This window comes from Phlebotomus papatasi, chromosome 2 (assembly GCF_024763615.1).
Source record: "Phlebotomus papatasi isolate M1 chromosome 2, Ppap_2.1, whole genome shotgun sequence".
NCBI lineage: Eukaryota > Metazoa > Arthropoda > Insecta > Diptera > Psychodidae > Phlebotomus > Phlebotomus papatasi.
In genome coordinates this window covers 53,473,699-53,494,647 of record NC_077223.1, presented here as the reverse complement: position 1 = coordinate 53,494,647, position 20,949 = coordinate 53,473,699, and the positions used below count along the sequence as shown (strand labels likewise).

General features: G+C 31.2%; 1 protein-coding gene across 5 annotated transcripts in view; it reads left to right on the top strand.

Moving 5' to 3' along the window:
- The window catches only part of LOC129801656 (uncharacterized), a 76,926-nt gene that overhangs the window by 3,455 nt on the left and 52,522 nt on the right, over nucleotides 1-20,949 (top strand). For 2 of the 5 annotated variants that reach the window (XR_008751714.1, XR_008751715.1), the window contains exons 1-4: nucleotides 7,870-8,017; nucleotides 8,108-8,529; nucleotides 17,969-18,149; nucleotides 18,235-18,292. Coding sequence is in view for 3 of the 5 variants with exons in the window: in XM_055846914.1 (XP_055702889.1) it covers nucleotides 8,451-8,529; nucleotides 17,969-18,149; nucleotides 18,235-18,292 (318 nt within the window). In the remaining 2 variants the exon portion in view is untranslated. Of the gene's footprint in view, nucleotides 1-7,834; nucleotides 8,018-8,107; nucleotides 8,530-17,968; nucleotides 18,150-18,234; nucleotides 18,293-20,949 lie in introns of those variants that run through there. The other 3 variants (XM_055846915.1, XM_055846916.1, XM_055846914.1) reach the window with 3 other exon arrangements.

The following is a 20,949-nucleotide window of genomic DNA, read 5'->3' as shown; positions in this document are numbered from 1 at the left end:
TAATTAACTTAATCGGCTATACGGGCCAGTAAGATTAAAAAAAAAATGTTTTTTTTCTAATTCTTTCGAAAAAATAATTCAAGGTTTCAAGCCTTTAAGGACGATTAGGTGATCCAAAAATTTTTTCCTACAGCCTTCTAAAGTTTAGGGTAAGTGCGCCGAATTCCGGCCAGCTTGCAATTTCGGCCATATTTTTTGTTCCTCGAATTTCCATGAATTTTTAGTTTTTGCATACTCTTGAGATTGTACAATGAAAAAAATAACAAAAAATGTCGCTTCGACGAGCAAGATGATCTGAAAAAGACATTGAAAGAATTCTGGAAGGACAAGGAACTATGAGAATGAAGGTGGCCGAAATAGGCCACCAATACTATGTCTACATTTTTATTCATTTTAAAAAATATTAAGAATGATTTTAGAAAAAATAAAGATGATAAACTGTCTGCAAGGTTCCAAGCAACACTCCTTATAAAAGAGTAACAAAAATATTCAATTTTTATTAAAAATATTACATTTCAAACTTGAGACTTTGTCACTTGCATGCAACTATGCCGAAATTTGGCACACTTACTCTATATTTTGCTTTAAAAAGTCAGACAAAATGATTTTTTCTGATCCCCAATTCTTGGCCATCTCATCCTTAAAGGGTTAAGCATATAAAAGTACAACATTTAAACTGTATTTTCCGAAAATTTTCATTTAAAAATTTACCCATCGAAATTTGATTTTTGGATATTTTTTTTTAACAAAATTTACTTTTCTGTGGACAAGACTATACTCAACATAGATTTATCTGAAGTCAAAAACCAAATATTTTCTGTTAAACAGATAAGTTAAAATCGTATTTGAACGAATGATTTTGGAAAAAATTAAATTTGAATTTTTAGGAGAAATTTATACAAAAAAAAACCTTTTCGCCGTTTTTTACACCATGACTTGTAATTTAAGTTCTGATCGAGGAATAAAAAAAAAACCTTCGTACAAATACATATTTTTATTCATCTGCGAACAGGAGTTATTAATTTTTTTAACTTCGAATGAATCTACGCTGATTCTGAGTAATATTGTCCACCGTAAAATAGGTAAGTTTTCTTAAAAATATCTCTGAAAATCAGTAGCAGAATTCTGTAACAGTATGACAATGTCATATGACAAATTAATATATTTTTATTATGTAGTAAATTCAGAAAAAAATTTGTCGAAAATTCAACTCACATCAATTACGAAGAGCTTCATAGAATTCCTTGCAATGGCCATTCGATGCTTATTGAGCTTTAATGTTGCTCTGCTCCCGAATTTACTACGACAATTTGTCATATGACATTGTCATATTATTGCAGAATTTCTCTACAGATTTCAACCTGTATTGAAGGCCAAAGTTTGACCAGTCTAGGGAGGTTAATTTCTCAACCTTCGTATTTTTCTAAGCATAAGGTCTTGCCTTAAATATTTTTTTATTATGCTGAAGAAAGTAAAAAAAAATCATGCTGTTTTCTTAGTAATGCTCAACGCACAATAACTTTTGTTTTGTAAAAATGTTTTTGACATTTCAATGAGAGTGAGTGAGATCTAGATCTAGTCATATCGCTCATTCCTATAAGTTTTTTTATTCTTATAAGAAACATGTTTACAAACAAAAGTTATTGTGCGTTGGACATAGCGCTTATCTAAATAAAATGATGTAAATAAAAATGGGGTGGCAAGCGTCCCAGGCTTTGCGAAATCCTCGAACTCGTGACTTAAATGCTATTACCTCAAAAGTATTTTCGCATCATTTACCGTTTACCAAATATAATATAAATAATATAAAATATAATAATCCCTCAAAATTGAGGGATTATTATACTGCTCTCTGCGTGGAGTTCGAGCAGTAAAAATTTAGTAAAAACTACCTTTATAATTTTTGGATACTTTTAGAACTTACCATAATTGCCTAATGAAAGTCCAAAAACCGTAAAAACATTTTGATAAATTATTAGGAAAATCATTTGGTACCACATTTACTCATTACAATTATTTAATGCAATTCTCATTAAATGTCGCTAACATTCAAGTCTGTGATTTATTTGTTTGAATAGTTTGACCTATTTATTGATAAAAATGGACTTTTGGTTTCCAAAAATTTGTTTGAGCTAAATCATAAATATGATCAAAAGTATTTATGTGACTCATTAATTTTCTAATGTGAAAACATATTTATACTTTAAGTCAATTTAAAGCAATCTTACCGGGCCGAGTTTACCACATATTTGAGTTCACATTATTGGCGACAATTGATGTGAATCGCATTAAAATTTTAATGAACAATTGTCACAACACCGCAGTTAAATATTAAATCCTATAAAATATTTTATCTCCATTGCATTCTCTGATTGGCTAGACTTGAATGCTTTAAAAGCATTCAAAGCTTTAGCCAACTAAAATCTTAACTTAATCTTAAATTAAATAGATAAAGTATTAATAAATTAATTGAAAAGCTTTTGTGAAGATCAGAAAATAAAAAAAAAACTTTAATCCGGATTTAAATCCACTAAATGTTATGGTTACTTGGTGGCATCCGGCTTTTACACATTGAGAGCAATTTTTGTGAAAAATTATCTTATTTAGGGAGAAGTGGGGCACATGTGAGTCAAAAAGATTGGAAAACAGCATATTTTCTCTATTTCTTTCAAAATAATAAAATTTTTTCTTATTTAAGTTCTTAAGCATAGAAAAGTACAGCATTTAAACTATAATATTCCTTAAATTTTCATTAAAATATCTTAAAAAGTTGAGAGCTAAACTCGTTTGAACAAGTACATTTTTTTAAGGAAATGTGGATTTTTGACAGAATTTTATACAAAAATACAATTTCGGCGTATTTTACATCACATTTTATCACACTACAGAATTTTCATTGTTTTTTGGTATAGAATTTACACAGGTCTGTTCCATTGATTATGTTTTCGGCATTCTTCAAACAATTTCGTCTGCTGCGTATTGGTAATCACCATAAATTATTTAGTAATGCAATCTTCGGCTCTAAATTATAATAACAATTGAAGCGTGTTCAATAACCGCTATAGTGATTCTGAGACGTGGCTGTTATTGTTTTTACCAAAACCAAATAGGTTTAGGTAAAGCTAATAATAAATAAAATAGTTTCTGGTTATGTGACTTTAAAAAAGAGAATTTAAAAGTACTTAATCATCAAAAAAAAGTCCTTTAAAAAATTTTAGTGGTCAACCTTTATCAATAATCGTTTATGATCACTCTCAAAGAAAAGATTTCTATTAATAATGTTTTGTTAAAAGTTTGTCATGTGGAGTTGCTTCCATGGAAGAGACTAAAATTTTATTTTTAATTTTTTTTTTGTATTATTTCTAGAATTATTTTAATAAAATTAAACAGATTGGAACGCTTTTACTCGTATCGTTAAAAATGTCTTTTCTGTTTTAATAAATTAGGTATACATGGTGATTAAATATTATTTATAACAATCACCAAGCGCGAAAGCGGTATTTATATATTAATAATACATAAAAATATAATTTAATTAAATCAATAATATAATTAATAAATAATGGGATGACGTGTAGGTTTATTTTATTTATTACTTGCGTATAAATTAACATATACAGAATCAACTTATTTTCGGAACATACATTTGAATCATCTGTTCGATTTACGAAATCTTGCACTCAGACAGTTGTTTTCCTATCTTTCGTTTCTAGTGATCCAAAATAAAATTTAAATTTACAAATTTTTCTTTAAGAATTAGTTGAGGAATGTAGGCATAGTTCGCACAGAGTGAACCTTCAAATGATGCGAATTTTCTCTTTGATTGCAAAAAGCTAATTCGTCATTCCTTAGCCATAAGATAGATAAAATAATTAACCTCATGAGACAAGATTAGAATTGGTAAACCTGGTAAACCAGCTTATTTTTATTTGCAAGCAAAGAAAAAAATCACATCATTTGAAGGTTCATTGTAAGCGGAACATGCCTACATTCTTCTAACTAATTCGAATAATTAATAACCTCTAGACTTATTAAGAGAACTCAATAATGTATTTTTTTTACAATTCTGAGTGAGAATGTGTTTCTCAAGAATTAAAGGCATAAAATAAAAATTAAGATCATGCTCCTGTGGTCAGGATTGTTTAACATGTGCAGATGTCATCGAAAATTAATTCTTCTTTATCAATTTTTTATTTGTTTCCGTTTTAAATATTAATCAGAAAACTCAATATCCTTATAATCACTATGGGCTAATCGGGCGCGCGGCAACTAGGGTCATATATACCACTTTGCACTACATTTTAATTATTCAAGTCCCCTTGGTAGAGATTCTCTTTGAACTTATATGAGTTTCAGCACATTGATCTTTTCAAAGAGATTGAGTACTTTTCCTTGCATATTTTAGGTTGTTGTATGGCTCGATATCCTTAATATAATTTCGTAGCGCAACAATATGATTAATTTAGTAGACTAATTATATTGTATAAGAAGTCGAGTCGCAGGGTAAGGGTCTCAGGCTTCGCACATAAGTACTCTGGCTTCGAACACTTTTTTTTAGCACATTTCTTTAATTATTCTGACCTATGCGAAAAATATGAAGTGTTCGAAGTCAGATTGTGTGCGAAGCCTGAAAGCCTTCCCCTATAGGTATTAGAAAATCACATAGGTATTACAAAAAATAGATATTAAAAGCTAAAATATCCTGTTGAGAAAATTTATTTATCAATTTAAAAAAAAATAATAAATATTTTTATAAAAATAATTTTCCTGAAAAATTTATGAATTATAAAACAAATAAATTTTTGCATTTCATTTAAATTAATATTCATTTAACCAAAAGCACTAAAAGTTTTGTTGGTCTGATTTCACAAATTCCCAGACAGAAAACAAAAACATGAATAAACACTCGTATCATGTGAATTGCTGGGAAGACAAAGCATTTTTTCTTGCGAAAACTAATAATCCTCTAATTACATTTCTTATAGTAACATGAAAGCATTATATAGGGAGAAAAGAACCTCATAATACTGTGTTAGTATTTCACAAATTTTTCATCCAATTTCACACAAACATTTGTTCACAATGTTACCAAATTATTTATGTTTGTGAAAAAAAGGAAGTAGAAAAAATTAGAGCTTGAGAAACTGGCCAAGTCCTTAAAAGCTCATTTTCTTCCATTTCCATAAATCGTTCTCTTCAATCTTCTCTATTCTAAATCGCTTTGTTTTCTCACACTCATACCGACGAGACGAAAAAATCTCATTTTTTCACTTATATCTATGTTTTTAGTTTTCCCTTTCCCTGAGGATCAATTAACTCGTCGACTAAAAAAAAAAGGAGAAGTGAATTTGTCTCACAGACTTGATTTTTGTTTGCCAATGGAGTGATTAACCCCAACCGGAGGAGGGTTTTCTTTTCTTTTCAAATTCACAAAAATTGTTGATTCACACACTCTACTTGAATTGCCATTCACTTTTCTTCCCAAATTCTATGAATGAAAGAGCATGAGGGTGTCTATATATTGGAGTTAATTGTGTGTAAGAAGTGGTGTCCGTTCATTTTCAATTTTTCCCCACATTTTTTTTTTTGACGTGAAGGATTCACAGATATTACATTTGGACACGAAGGAGATTGGTATTCAAATAAAAGGAAAATTGAAAGAAAAATCTACCAACTACGTTATTTTATGAATGTTAAAGACACTAAATAAAGAGTATACCTTTACAGTGTACACCTTCAACATAATTTCAGAAAATAACTTAATTTTTTGTTGAAATTTATTTTTTAATGACTTTGTAACTTAGAAAATTTTGCACAGTCGCGGTTTTAATGCTGTTTTAAGTTTTTTGTTTGGCTTTTTACACAGGGAATTTTATTTATTTCCCGAATCCGGTTTTACCTTAAAAGAAAACCTTTTTTTTAAATTTTGGATCTGTAAATCCTTGTTTATTGCATTAGCGACGTTTTCAAGATTTCTTAAAAAAAATTAATAAAATAGTGACATTTTTTTCATAGTAGGGGAGAATGGGGCAAAATTAGTCACGGATAGTATTAGATATTGGGATGTTATAGTTTTCCTTACAAGGAGTAATATTGAGGAAACCGTAATTTTATCGACCCTTACTATTTTTTTAAAATATTTATAAACCTGATACTTAAATTTCATTTCCTGACTAATTTTGCCCGAGTCTCTTAAAAAAAGATGTCAAGGAAATATGCTTTTTTTTTTAAGTCTGCGTGGCCTATGTAATGCCTTAAAATTGTCGAGACTTATGCCAAAAAAAAATAGGGGGAAGTGGGATACCTTTGAAAATGGAATTTTCACCTACTTTTAAATAAAATTGAGCCTTATCATGATATAATTTAGGTACACAAACAGATTGAGAAGCTAAATTGCATTATGATATGGCTCAGTTCAGAGCTGGCCCACATTCAAAGCTGCCCCACTTTCCCCACTGAGTGAGTGTTAATCCTTTAAAAATTAACGCTATATTCTTATTCTTCAGAAAATTTTCAAATTTAACATTTTATTTATTGAGGACAGCTTATATAACTAATCTAAATAAAATTCGACCTAAAATCAATGTATGAGCGGTATGACCTAAGTTTTGAACAAATAATAACACATTTAATCTGCGTCCACACAACTTAAAATGTTTTTGAAAGTCATCGCAAGCTTTACAGTGTAATAAAATGAAAACTTTTCTTAACTGTTGGAAAACCAGTGTCTCCTAAACGTACATATCTCCAGAATAAACTTTTATGATGAAGATTCTTAAGAGGGGCACTTTCAGAATTGGAATTGCAGAAATTTTTCAGGCAGAATTTGCATTAAAAATTCAACTCGGCCAAAGAGTGTATTTCTAAACTAATTTTATCATAAGTGGATTAGTTTAAAAACTGAGTTTAAAGGGTCTTTCGATCCCTGGTGTATTTGAACCGGTAATTTTATTTTGAACTACTAAATTTTGGAATAATAGAATTCTTAAAATTTAAAAGCTTTTACTTTACAATTAATTTTTTTTTAAATAAAGCAATCGAACGGCGAAATTGAGAATATAAAATACCAGTAGTGAAGACCGGGGTAGAATTAGCCAGTAAATGAAATTTTTCATTACGTATAATTTGTATTAAAATGTTTGCATCGTGTTAACAAATACTTCAATAAATATGAAGGGTGTTTTCTTTAATATTCCTTCTAAGACAAGCTATAACATCCCACTATCTAATAACATGTGTGGCTAATTCTGCTCCGGTCTCCCCTAATAGGTCACAATGGGACAATTTGGGGTTGGACCTAAATTGGAATTTTGCGACATCTTCGATGTTTCAGGTGGACAAAAAGAAAAAGAAGACTCCGAAGAAGAACAAGTGCTACACTGAAGGGTACTTTTTCGTGCTAATTTGTCTTTTTTGACCACCTAGAACAGTGGAGTAAGTCTCAATAGTCCAAAATATTATAGTTCCGATTATAAATTATACCACTATACCAGTATTACTACATATATGTTCAAATTTTATTTCGTACAATACAATTTGATATATTTTAGAAATGTTTCTTTCTTTTTAAAATGACACATTAATAATGCGATGGTTATCAGTAGAATCACAACTTTAATTTTTTTTAATTTAATCCTATCTAATCTGTCCTTGTTGTGTTATCGTGTGGGCAATTGCTCCTCAAATGTCCTCATGGATTTAAAAAGATCATCAGAAATGTTTTCGTGTGAAAAGAAAAAAAGAAAGTACCCATCGTCTATTTTTGAGATAAGTCCTTCTAAAAATAAATCCACCGTGTTTAAATTGAAATCGTAGTCACTCATTCGATAGTGTGTCGCCTTTTTTCTTTGAGCTACGAGTTTGGGGGGAAAAAGCGAGTAGAAAAAAAGTGGGAAAAACATCGTGTGGAAAAGAGGAAAATATTGTGAGAGACAGACAAATAAATATCGAAATGAATTGGGGGGAAAATTATTGAGAGATGAGAATATTGAGAGAGAGAGAAAGAGAAAAAATTGTGGTGAGAGTAAAATTCATGTGATTTAGCCCAGATAGATGAAATAAATGCGTTTGATTTATATAATAAACTTGATTTTCGTTTTATTTGCAGACAATAAGGGCACTTTGGATGCAGCAAGGAGAAGCTTTGTTATTTCAAAGGAAAACTTGGCCCTAAAAGTGCTTCAGCGTGCTTGAAAAGTGACCACAGGTGTTCTGTGAGTGACGGAAAGTCACAAATAAAATTCTAAAAGTGAAGGAAAAAAATGTTCAAAAATGTCAATGTGCATTAGCACAAGATGTTCAAAGTGCTGCCCTTCGAACTCAAAATCAATAGAAAGTACTCCATGATGGTGAGAGAATGGTAACAATTGAACACTGATGGAGTTGTATGTTGAGTGATATAATGCGAGAGGACATTGGGGAATGATGTAAAACGGGTGATTCAGTGAAGAATGGGCTGTGGACAGAGTAAAATTCATCTCTACCCAAGAAAGTCCAAGAGCAAGACAAATGGCAAGAAAAGTGGACATGGTAAGTGGAAGATATTTAAAGACACTATTTAATAATTTAAAATATTTAAAATAAATCGTTTATCAAAAAGTATGAATATTTAGAATCAATTAATAGGGTGACGTTTAGGTTGTAGGTCTTAAGCCCTAGAACCTAGACAGACTTACAGGTTAAGTTGAGAGACGATTTAGTGGGAAACTGATGCGACTGTAGTCTAATCATTATTTTGCTTACAATTAGGTGAAGCCGTCTCTTGACTTTAGGGCAGAATCACATTGTTAGTAAAACGCTCACCGGTATTTCGTTAATTTACGCAGTTTCATTGCAATTCTTACGCAAATTCTCAATTACCGTATTACCTTATCTCATACTTGGTGGCTCTAGGTGAAAATGTTATAAGAAAATTGAAGAAATAAAATGAAACTTTGATAAATGGTGAGCAAAAAACTGAAGCAAAAAATCCTACAGTTTTTTTTGCTCACCGTTTATCGTATTTTCGTTTTATTTCTTTAATTTTCTTAAATTATTTTCACCTAGTGCCACCGAGTATGAGACAAGGTAATACGCTGATTGTAAATTTGCGTAATAATTGCAATGAAAATGCGTAAATTAGCGAAACACGGTGAGCATTTTATTGTCAATGTGATTCTGCCCTTAGACACACTTGCGATTTAAGCTGAGAGACGACTTAACGTAATTATGATCAAAATATTGATTGGACTAAATTCCCAAAAGTTTCCCACTAACTTCTCAATTTAAGCCGAGAGACGGATTTTGGAGTTGTAATCTCATCATTATTTTGATTATAATTACGTTAAGCCGTCTCTCGGCTTAAATCGTAAGTGTGTCTAGGGAATTACGCCGTAGGAAAGTTATGTTATGTAGGAGTACGGAAGATTTTTTAGCTGAATCAGTTTTTAAGACATTTATATGCTAATTATTTTTGTTTTTTTTTTTGGTTTTAATGGTTTTTTCAAGTAAGTCTTCAATTTAGTACTTCAAAAAGAGTTAAATTCAAATTGCTTCTTTTGACCTTATATTGCTTGACCTATATCGAAAAACCAATATATTGGGGGAAGTGGGGTACCTTTGAAATTGGGATTTTTCGCCTATTTTTAAATAAAATTGAGCCTTATCGTAATATAATTTAGCTGCACAAACAGATTGAGAAGCTAAATTACATTATGATATGGCTCAGTTCCATTTAAATATAGGAGAGAAATCCATAAAAAAATTTCAATGTTGCCAAACATTTAGAGGTGCCCCACTTACCCCTAATGTGCAATCTCTCCATGTTGTGATCCTTCGCAATTCCACTTTACAACCCCAAAACCCCTAAAGGACCCAATTTTTCAGAACTATTTTAGTCAATTAGAGAATCATTTTTGAGAAGTGATGTTACGCTGTATTTACCAGTCCGTCTGGTCATTGCCAATACTAGAAATGCCATGGTTATGGTTGATGATAGCAACTTGGGGTCTTCGGGGGACGCTTCACCATAAGTCAAGGAACATTAACTTTAATTTTCCCTCTGTAATACAGAATACCCAACACCGAACCATGCTTTTTGGGATATCTTGAATACCAGTCGTGTGTGTTTTTTTTTTAATTTTTCGATATTAGGCATTTTTTTAGTTGTTGCTTTGTCAGAAAATACTGGTCAGTAATTTCTAAAACGCTAAGAACGGTATTCAAAAATTAAAAAGTTAAAAAGAATCTAAAGAGAGCTTATTTTTTTCAATCGATTAAGTCAAGTTCTGGATATTGGATATGTCTTCTAACCAGAGTCTGTATGGTTGGAGTGGTTTTAACCGGTTTTCATACTGTTTTAAATCGGTAATAAATCGTTAATAATTTTCGTCCGAAGTTTTATTGTAATAAAGCTTGTAAGTATACGATAAATTTTGGACATTGAAAAATTGCTCTCACGTGTTAACTTTAGAAAAAATAAATGTATTATCTGAAAGATAATTTTATTGGAATTATTATATGATTTAGTTTTTTTTTAATCCAATAGTTTTTCGTCAAATTTTCGCACCTTTTTCTTGATTCCCTTCATTAAGGACTTGACAAACCTATCTCCACGGTATTAGATGACTCTCTTCCACTCAAGGGCGTACCCAGGATTTCAGTTAGAGGGGGGCTGAGTCTCAAAAGTGGAAGTTCCACTTCTTCTCGAACTTCGCCAAGTTTTCGATTGTATGATTCTTTGTCAAGATTTGCCTTCAAAATTCCCCAATCAATCTTTCGGAGTGCAGAACCGGTTGAATATCTTTCGTACAGCTTTATAATTCTTTGAAAAGATGATCATTGAGTCTCCGCGTTTGCTGAATATCTTGTGATCATGAAGCTTTTCCGGAACTGTTTTTGGATATAGACAAATAAATGCAATTCGGGACGCAGCACTTAAGTTATGACTTATGAGACCAATATGCAAAAAGCTTAAACTTTATCACGTTTTTTATAGAATTTATGGATAATCCTTTACGAAATTTTCTTTTGCAGAAGTAAATTTATAACATCCATATACGGTCAAATGGAAAAGCGAGAGACACATGGAATGGTTGTGAGAAACTGATGTTAATTGCTTTGATAAAAAGCCGAATGTTGAGTGAGAGCTTTTATCATGAATTCCATTTATATGCCTCAATAAATTCCCATCAAAACGAGAACATTTCAAAAGAGAGTTATTCTGAAAGGAAGACAAAAGGGTCATCTCTCTTTTGTTGACATCGAATCTTCCTGGTGAATTTGGACTCTACACTTTTCCCACAGACAGTTGTTTTAACAAAACGATAAAATGCAAAGTAATACCATATAGTCTTGACTTTTATTCTTTGAAAAAAAAAAGCTCCTAGATAAAGAGTTAAATTCAATTTAGTTTTCAATAGTCTGTGTTAAGTTGGTAAATGAGAAAACTTGTAGAAAAGGATTGGAAGTTCATTAAAATTAATCGATTTTCTTTTGCATTCCCCGCATCTGAAGCTGTTACAGCTTTCGAAGCTTTTAGTTGGATAAATTTTTTATTGTAACTTCATGAATTTATGCATCAGAATTCCAAAAGACGGAAGTTCTTTCATCTCATTTTGCTATACATTAAACTTTCATTCAATTTTCTACCCAATTTCCGTCTAATTTTTACGTCTAATTTTTCTTGTCGGTTTTTTTTTATCCTATACGCAGCAAAAATGAGAAAATCGATAAACTATAATCTTCTCGAGAAGGCCCACACAAAATTCAACAACAATCTTCTACTTTCTGCTAAATAACACGGAAGTTATCGTAGAGCTTTAAGCTGATCAATGTTGAAACTTTTAAATGAATTGCATGGTATTTTGCTTTCGAGATTCCAGAATATTTTCTTAGTCAGAGAGATTAAAGCACAAAGTGTTAGAGAAAAGTCTAATCGATTTTAAATTTATCAGAGTTTTATTTGCCCTTTTCAATGCCCACGCAAACCTTTTTAAAGTAGTCTCGCACACACATTCTTCAAAAGTTCAACATGAAGACCTGGAGAAGCTTTATAAAGGAAAGAAATTGCATGAGTATGGATTTAAAGAAAATTCAACATTAAAAATCTGTACCCAAAACCCAAATAGTCATGTCATGTGTAATTATTTATTTTGAAATTGTATTGAAGATATGTGTTTGGATTAAATCCAAATCACAATGTGTGTTTCTGCGCAATTAAGGTAAATCCCTGTGAAGAAATTTTGGGTATGAAAATCATTTCTGGGAGATTTTCCAAAGGGACAGCCATAAATCAAAGTATATGTAGATGTATTGTTGTATTCTTTGGGGGGAAAAGCTCATTGAGCTTTGTGTTTGTACCATGAAGCACTTCAAATGATAAACAAATATCACACAGAAATTATTTATTTAGGGGATTGTCGAAGGTGAATCACATTTGAATATCGTTGTTATGTTTTAGCATTGAAAATTTATTTCGGTTCTATACTATTTTGCGGAAAATTTTGAGCAATATTAATAGAAATGTATCAATATACAGTGTTATCTTACAGATTTTGTAAACATTCTCAATAAAGGAAATTATTTAAACATTGCATTGGAAATAATATTGGAATAAGAAATAACTGACCAATTCCCTTCAGTACTGTGTAGTATAAGATAGTATTTTGCTCAATTCCAAATTGAATGCAGATTTCTTGATAAAATTTCAATTTATTGCAAGCCGTTAAGTTCGAAATTATCTCCAGGCTAATCTTTTTGAATATTAAAGTTCGTAAAATTTGGCGGTAAAGAATCGGCCCAAACTATCATACACTGAGAGTTTTGGATCAGGTTTTAGAGTTTTAACGGAATAACAGATAAAGAAACAATCTAGACTTGTTTTTCAAAATACCGTAGATGCAGATGACTTTGACTTCCAGGGGAAACTTTTCCGCCTGTAGTTCATAATCTCAAGAAAAGCTCTGAGAAAAGCACGAACAGCAGGGTGGCAAAGTTACCCCGGAGGGCAAAGTCATCCATATCTACGGTATGTTATATTATGGTAAGTTAAGTAACCGTGTGCATGAGGCAGAAGAAGTAGAAGCTTCAAAGCATTGATAAAAATCCTTCTACTTTAATAATTGGCTCTCCTGCAGTAGAGTTAGAAGAAAAATGTAAATTTTTTCGAACTCAAAAAATAAAAATTTTATGGGCGACATGAGCGAAGAATCACATAGCGAAAATATTTTTAGTCGTAGTTTTAGCCGTGGATAGTTTTCAAAATTTTAGAACCTGTTCCAAATGGGCCTTTTTGTTTATCGAATTCAAAGAGAGAGCAGTTATATAATACGCTTCTTCTTCAATTTGTCACCACTCTGCAGTTTAAACGGCAAAAGATATCATCCGGTTAACGGTTTCTGGTGACCCCCAATAAAAAAAACATTATCTCCAGACGTTTTTTTTTATTAAAAATTATCAAAATGTATGAATGGATTTTCGGTTTATCTGGAATGCAAAGAATCAAATAATAAGATTGTGACATATATGTTGATAATATAGTCTAAATATATATAAAATTAGTATACTGTGTTTGTTGAACAAACACAGTACTTTATTTTGTGAAAAATTCCCATTTGGAACAGGATTTGAGTTAGACTGTGGTGTATGAATGAAAATATAAAACAATTAAATCTAGGTTAATATATTAACCTAGATATAATTGTTGTTGAATATTTTTATTTGATATTATTCAAAGCAATTCAATCAAGAATAATTTTTCCTATTTCTATTCCTACGAAGTAAAGATTGGTTCTTTTTCAGATTTAATAATTACACAAAAGTTTGATAACATTTTGAGAGATAATTAATGTGAATTTCTTTTTAAAGATTGCTTGCTAATCGAGTAAACAATTAAATAATGTTCGGGTTTTCATACATTTAATTCTTCATCCCACTGCATATCATAAATTTATTGGCTATTATATGCGTATCAGTGAAAAAGAGATTGTATTGGATTTTATGGGAAATACTTTTGGCAAATGACATGATATGAAACACAAATGTGCCAAAGGTTAACAGTAATATAATGTATCAATTTATCTGCTGATATTTTGATATTGTCATATCAATTAAGTGAACTACTGCTTAGGAATTAGCTTTTCAGAAACATTTTCTATAGCCTTTCTAAAAATTATTGAATCATCTTCTTTAAACCCATAGTTTTTTATGGAGGCCGGGGGCTATGGGGGAGATTTATATACGAATAGTTGGTGGACAATATTTATACAGATCGGGTGAAAAGTTCTAAGACCGATACCTACAAACAATTGGGAGAATTATAAGTTATAGTTAATAATTTAGTATCATTCCTAATATGGATCTATACCAAGCTTAATTTCCATCTGGAAATTCTTTCTAACCTTTCAAGGGAAGCTGGTGTGTCGATGCATTTCTTTAAAATGGAAAAGCTTAACTTCGTGCAGTGAATAAGGCCTTTGCTAAAAAAAAAATTAAAGACAGTGGAAATTAATTCCGAAATGGTAAAAATACTAGGGACATTTCCTCTTTCAACATCAATTGTTTATAGTTGGTCACTTGAGTTTCAAGGTGATCTGCAAGCCAAAAACTGATCCATGCAGTCCAAATCCAAAATGCGCATCAATCCAATGAAATCATTGAAAAAATCCAAATTTTTGTATCTGTATACCCTGTAGACGTGTTAGACCCAAGTGTGACTATACGCGTTAAATTGCTCATATTAAGGCATCTCAAATCAATGAGTATGATAGATTTTGCAAAAATAATTGTATATGAAAAATACGATTGAAAAAGTGGTGCCAGATACGTAACAATTTTTACAAAACCTTGCTTCAAAAATTATCCGAGATTCGAATTATTGATGTATGAGTTGTTTGATCATCCGTCATTATTAACTATAGATTTGACCTCCAACAACATCCATCTGTCAAAAAACGTGAATAAATTGATCCGTAGGTAACACTTTAAGCTGAATAAAGAAGCAATAGCACCCGTAGAACTTTGCAGATGTTCCAAAAAGGCCCTTATACCTTGCTATAGAATTATTGGAGGGTCATTAGGTCAAGTACGTCAAAGTTGTTGGAGATTATTGATTAGAAAAAAAGATCTTGGAATAATGTATTCTCTTTTTTTTTTTTAAATAGGATCATTCAGTAGAAGGAACATATGGAATCAAAATAGAAAGGTGTATATGTAATAAATTCGTTTGTATACTATATCCAAAACGACCAGAAATTAAAAAAAAATATAAAAATCGTATACGGAACTAACTAAAAAAAATATCAAGCAGTTACCGAAGATTTAAAGTTCATTTTTCATAAGGGCTCTAAGTAAGCCTATGATAGACAAATAGAGTACTATCAAAGGATTGGAAAATTGAAAATCGACAGAGATTGTGGTATAATCTTTTTTCACAAAAATTAAAATTATTGTTTTGTTTGTGTTTGTGTTTATTTGCCATTATGTGTCTTTGCAATTTTGCCGATCCGAGCGTCTGCCGTCGTCTTGTTGTTATCCCAGAGCATAACACTAAACACTCAACTTGGTATTAAAGGTATTAAAGTATTAAAGGAAGGGTATTAAAGTTACCGAAAAATTGAGAGAATAGAATATCAAAAGATATTGTTACGATTTTCCCTTCGAACAATAAAAGTAGGAGAGCTAGGGCAGTAGTAAACAAGGTGTAGTTACAAATACTGTATTTTGACTAAACAAAACTTTGACAATTGTTTTTAGTGAACAAGGATCCCTAGTATCTGTGAATAGGTTTTGTCCTCTGTATTCTAATATCTAATTAAAAAAAACACAGTGTTTACAACTACCCCATGTTTACTACTGCCCCAGTTTCCTAATTAAAATATGGGTTTTATAGGTTCGAAACCAGATAAGTTTCTTAGCGTATTTCAGTATTCCGTAATTTTACCTATTAAATTTTCTTTATTTTAAATTTCTTTTGTTTGCGAGAAAATTTCATTGAAGCTTTAAGAATTTTATGACAGAAAATGTAAGGAATTGTCCAGACGAGTTTAGAGGTTTTAAGGGTATACGGTAGTCCGACAGTATATCAAACATTGAAATAAAATGGGTATAGGCATTTCATTTCGGAATTATTTTTGGAATCATATTCGGAAACACAATTCGGAATCATGTCTACTTCGAAATTTTGAGATTTCGTCACAGGTACTTTCCTCTCAGTACTGCTTCGTGTTTTTTTCTTTTTCTCATCTGTAACAGTGAAGGAATTTCGAAATTCCAAATTTGCGGTGATTCCGATGAATTAATTTAATTTTACCCTGTCTTCCAAGATCAATGTTACATGTTACATGTAATAAGACTGTGGATCTCCTAAGAGCCTATACAGCACAGTGGATTTCAAGATAGAGGACTTAGTTAAAAAATTGATGGGAAAGTAGTTTAATAATTAATTTCATCTTTAGCAACTACACTAAGTTGTATATATAGGTTATTTTTCAGGCTTGTGGCAAGTCTTAAATTCTAAATAGATTCAGACTTGAAGAATATTTAGCCTGGCAAAATTTTATTATAAAATATCAGTCCAACATACACTGCTGGGAGTTTAATGGATTAAGGCGATTAGAATCAACCGAGTCTATTTAGGGCTTCAAGAAGAATAAGATTATGGTTAATGAAGCACATGTAATGGGAAGACTTTTCTTAAAAGATATTCCTATTTTTTATTTCAATGTCTTTGACTCTTTGATCCTTTGATAAAAGTTAGATAATTTTTACAAAGTCACAGAATTAAAATACTAATACTGGCTAATTTGTATTTGCAACGAATTAAAAAAATCACAAATATTCTCAAATGCATGTTTTCTGAGATTTTTCACATTTTTTGTATTTGCAACTCGTAATTCGTGCAAGTTCCATTTTGAATTAAATTTGAGAAGTACAATTTCGTATCGAGGTAATTTTATTTATTTCGTTTATCGAAATCAGTTTGCTCAACGTGATTCTTTGCTCTTAAAATTCCAATCACAATCGAACTTAGATGTATTTCGAGTTGCAAAGAGGATGTCTGTAGGAGTCACAGTTACCTCAGTCTTATCTGGGATTATCGGTGGTTTGTTGATATGATTGTTATTGTTGATTAGTGTTTTGTTTGTTGTGATGTTATGAATTTTATGAATGGTGAAATAAAATTGCAGTGCCAGAAAATATTCGCTTATCCCAAAAGAATACACATACATTTTATTTATAGAATTGCAGAATAGTGGTATATTTGTACAACTAAACAGTTTTTTTTAAATCATTTTAGCGTATCATTGAGTTTTTATACAGGAAATTGAAATACGTCAAATTTTTCTATCCCAAATCTCGCAATTATTCTCAGTTGTTGCTTTAGGCTATTCGTATTATTGAGGAACTAAATAAACAAGTTCCATTTGAAGTGATATTCCCCAAGTCTATATACTCACTCTACTCGTCTGCAGTCGTAATTATATTAAAAGTTCCTACATAATAAAAGAAAAATATTGTATTTTCAATTGTGCTTGGCTGTTGAAAAGGAGAAGTACGTATGTAAGCCAGGTGTGAAGAAAAGTTGGAAATCGAAAAGGTGGGACAAAAAGAGATGGAATTGTAAATGAATTCAAAGGACGGATTTGTAATCAAAAAAAGATATATTTGGAACAGAATGACACGTAAGAGGAATAAAAAAAAGCTCCATAAAGAATAAAAGGAGAAAAGAGTGTAGTGAAAAATCTTGAAGAATTTTTACTCGAAATATCATCCAATTTGTGATGATGAATGGGTACTTTGGGGGGAAATGGATCATTTGTATTCTTCATTTATAGTCATTTTGGTTAAATTTATGCCAAGACGAATTATCTTTAAGTGATTAATGTTCTTACTTGAAAATTGTCCTCGAAAATTGCATAAAATTCCTGAGTGTAAGATTAACAAAAAATCTGAAAATCCTAAGATGTCCTTTTTCTTGTTTTCTTTGTAGTCGATATAGACGCTGATGCTGATGAGGACGAAGGACACGTCGGCGACCGCGACAAAGAAATCAATAAAGAGCGTATTGACGACGACAATACGTTGTCTGATGGAAAGGGTTCGCCGGAGCCAAATGGAGAAATTAATGTACCTATTCTGAGGCCAAAAAATGTGTCACTGCTGCAGAGCCAGTAAGTGTGAAAAAATAATTATGAGCATGGTAATTGACTTTGTTATCATCTAATCTTTTTACGTTTTTTCCCTTCTTCTTTACAGGGACATTTCGTCGAGCCAGCAGAATTTCTTCCGCATGCTCGACCAAAAGATTGAAGATGTAAGTACGGATTGTTATTTAGTTATTATAATAAGATATTCACTTTTAGAAGTACAATTACATTAAGGGAGGCGTAATTTTATCCACGTAGGGGAGACCGGGGCAGAATTAGTCAGGGATAGAATTAGACGGTAGGGTGTTATAGATTTCAATAGAAAGAATTATTGAACTATTTATTCAGAGTAATTAACACCCTTCATATTCACTGAAATATTTGTCAGTCTGTTTCAAACTTTTCACAAATTTTAGCAAAAGAAAAATCACTTGCTGGTTAATTCTGTTCCGGTTTCGACTAATTTGAGAAAGACAATCACAACATTCAATATGAGATAATATTTTTTGTTTTGGATTCTATCTATTTTTCTAATTCTTATTTTATAAAATAAAATAAAAAAATATTTCTTCCATTCTGTTTTATAAAGTAAGATAAAACATGACACTCATTAACTTTCTAAATTATTCGGTTTTTTTAATTTAAAATGAATGCTGTTGCGTTCTTGGCACCTCTTTATTAGTTTTCATCAATCTTTCATGTTTCATAAGTTATGAAAAAATAAAATTGAACCTAAAGTTACGGAAACTGTACGAAATTTTGGCAAGCATGCAATTTCGCCCACTTCCTTTATTCCTCAAATCTCCATGAATTTTTAGTTTTTGCATACTTTAGAGATTATTACAATGTAAAAAATAAAAAATGCAGCTTCGACAAATGAGATGACGTGAAAAAGAATTTGGAAAAATTGCGGAAAGAGCAAGGAATTATGAGAATCAAGGTGTCCGAAATATTACCCAAAGCTATTTCTATATTTTTATTAATTTTAAAATGTATTGAGAATAATTTTAGAGAAAACAAAAGCGATAAATTATTTACAAGGTTCCTAGCAATACTCCTTTAAAAGAGTAACAAAAAAAATCAATTTGTATTAAAAAATATTACATTTCAATCTTAGGATCTCAGTGCTTTCATGCAAATATGTCGGAATTTGCAACACTTACCCTAAATTTAAGCAAACAATCTTTTTATGTACGTAAATAAAATTAAATTCAGAAAGAATTTTATGGCCAATTTTAGAAACAAAATTGAGTTTAAAATTTTTCTTCCTCTCTTCATCCTCTCTTCAAGATTTTCAGATCTTGGACTGTTATAGCCAGCCTCTGCGCACTATAAAAATTTCTGTTCATATTTATCATAATTTGAAGTAATTCTGATATTTTTTCTAAGTGCAATTTGCTTCAATGGGTCCCGGTCAACACCCCGAACGCCAAAATCCCGAAAGCCAAAATCCCGAATGGGCCAAACTCCCGAAAGCCAAAATCCCGAAAGCCAAAATCCCGAATTCTTAAAAGTGTCATAGCTACTCCCACAATTGCACCCGCGCCTTGTGGAGGCAAAGGGATATCCTTGGTGTCGTGAGAAATCATTCTGAACATTTTCCTCCATATAATTTCATCCCTTTCACGATTTTGAACATTCGGGATTTTGGCTTTCGGGATTTTGGCTTTCGGGATTTTGGCATTTTCGGGATTTTGGCTTTCGGGATTTTGGCTGCCACCGGCTTCAATATGCCAAATATTGATGAACGAAAACTACTTCTAGTTTGTAGAGATCATTAAGGGCTTTATAAATTGTGAGAAATTAATGTAAAAAAAATATAATTTTGAAATATGTCATTGGTAAATCGAAGGCGATTGACTTTATAAATGATAATTTTTTGACATTAATTTCTCACAATGTTTAGAGGCTTCTTGTAAACTAGATCAGGATCCTTAGGATTTTATATGACATTTATTGTAATATATACAATCATTCGGGAGAATTGGGGTAGTATGTAGTACAGTAGACTCTCGCTAATTCGGCTCTTTTAAGATTGGACGACTTTTTAATTCGGGCAGCAGTTAAATTTGAAAATAGTTTTCCAACATTTTTAAAGTTTTCGAATGAAGTAAATATGCTCAACTTTGGCATTGTTTGTCTGTTATGATGCGATTTTATATTATTAACCCTTTAAGGACGATTGGGTTTACAATAAATATGAGTATGTAAAATTTATATGAGTATGCAGATGAACAAAAAAATCGTTGCATTTCAAAACGTGACATTTTCGTTCCCAAATCCAAATGCCCAAATCTAAGAGAGTCTATTGGTTATCGGATTGTAGGAATTATACGCCGGTATACTGTTTGCGGGAAATGGTCAAATAAAAGTTAAATGACCATTCCCGACTAAAAAATTGTCAGTTTTTGGTGAATAAAAAAAATGGTGGCAAAACTTTCACAAAATCTTGTTTATTAATAGTAAAAATTTTGGTAGATCCGATATCAACAAGATATCTTGTTAAAAATTAAAAGATTTTAAAAGACTCCCTATGGCGGCAGGAAATATCTCGTTACTTTTCCTATAGGGGATACTGAGGCACCACCGAACATGGGGTAGCACCGAACACTGATTTTTATTTCTAAACTACTTGGATTATGGGGACCATTTCTTCCGTGGACAAGCTTTCTTATAATATACAGTAGACTCTCTCTAATTCGGTTCTTTTAAGATCGAGCTACTTTTTAATTCGGGCATCAGTTAAATTTTGAAAAAAGTTTGTTGATATTTTTCAAGTTTGGTTATGATTTATCAAATGAAGCAAATATTTGTCTTAGTTCTG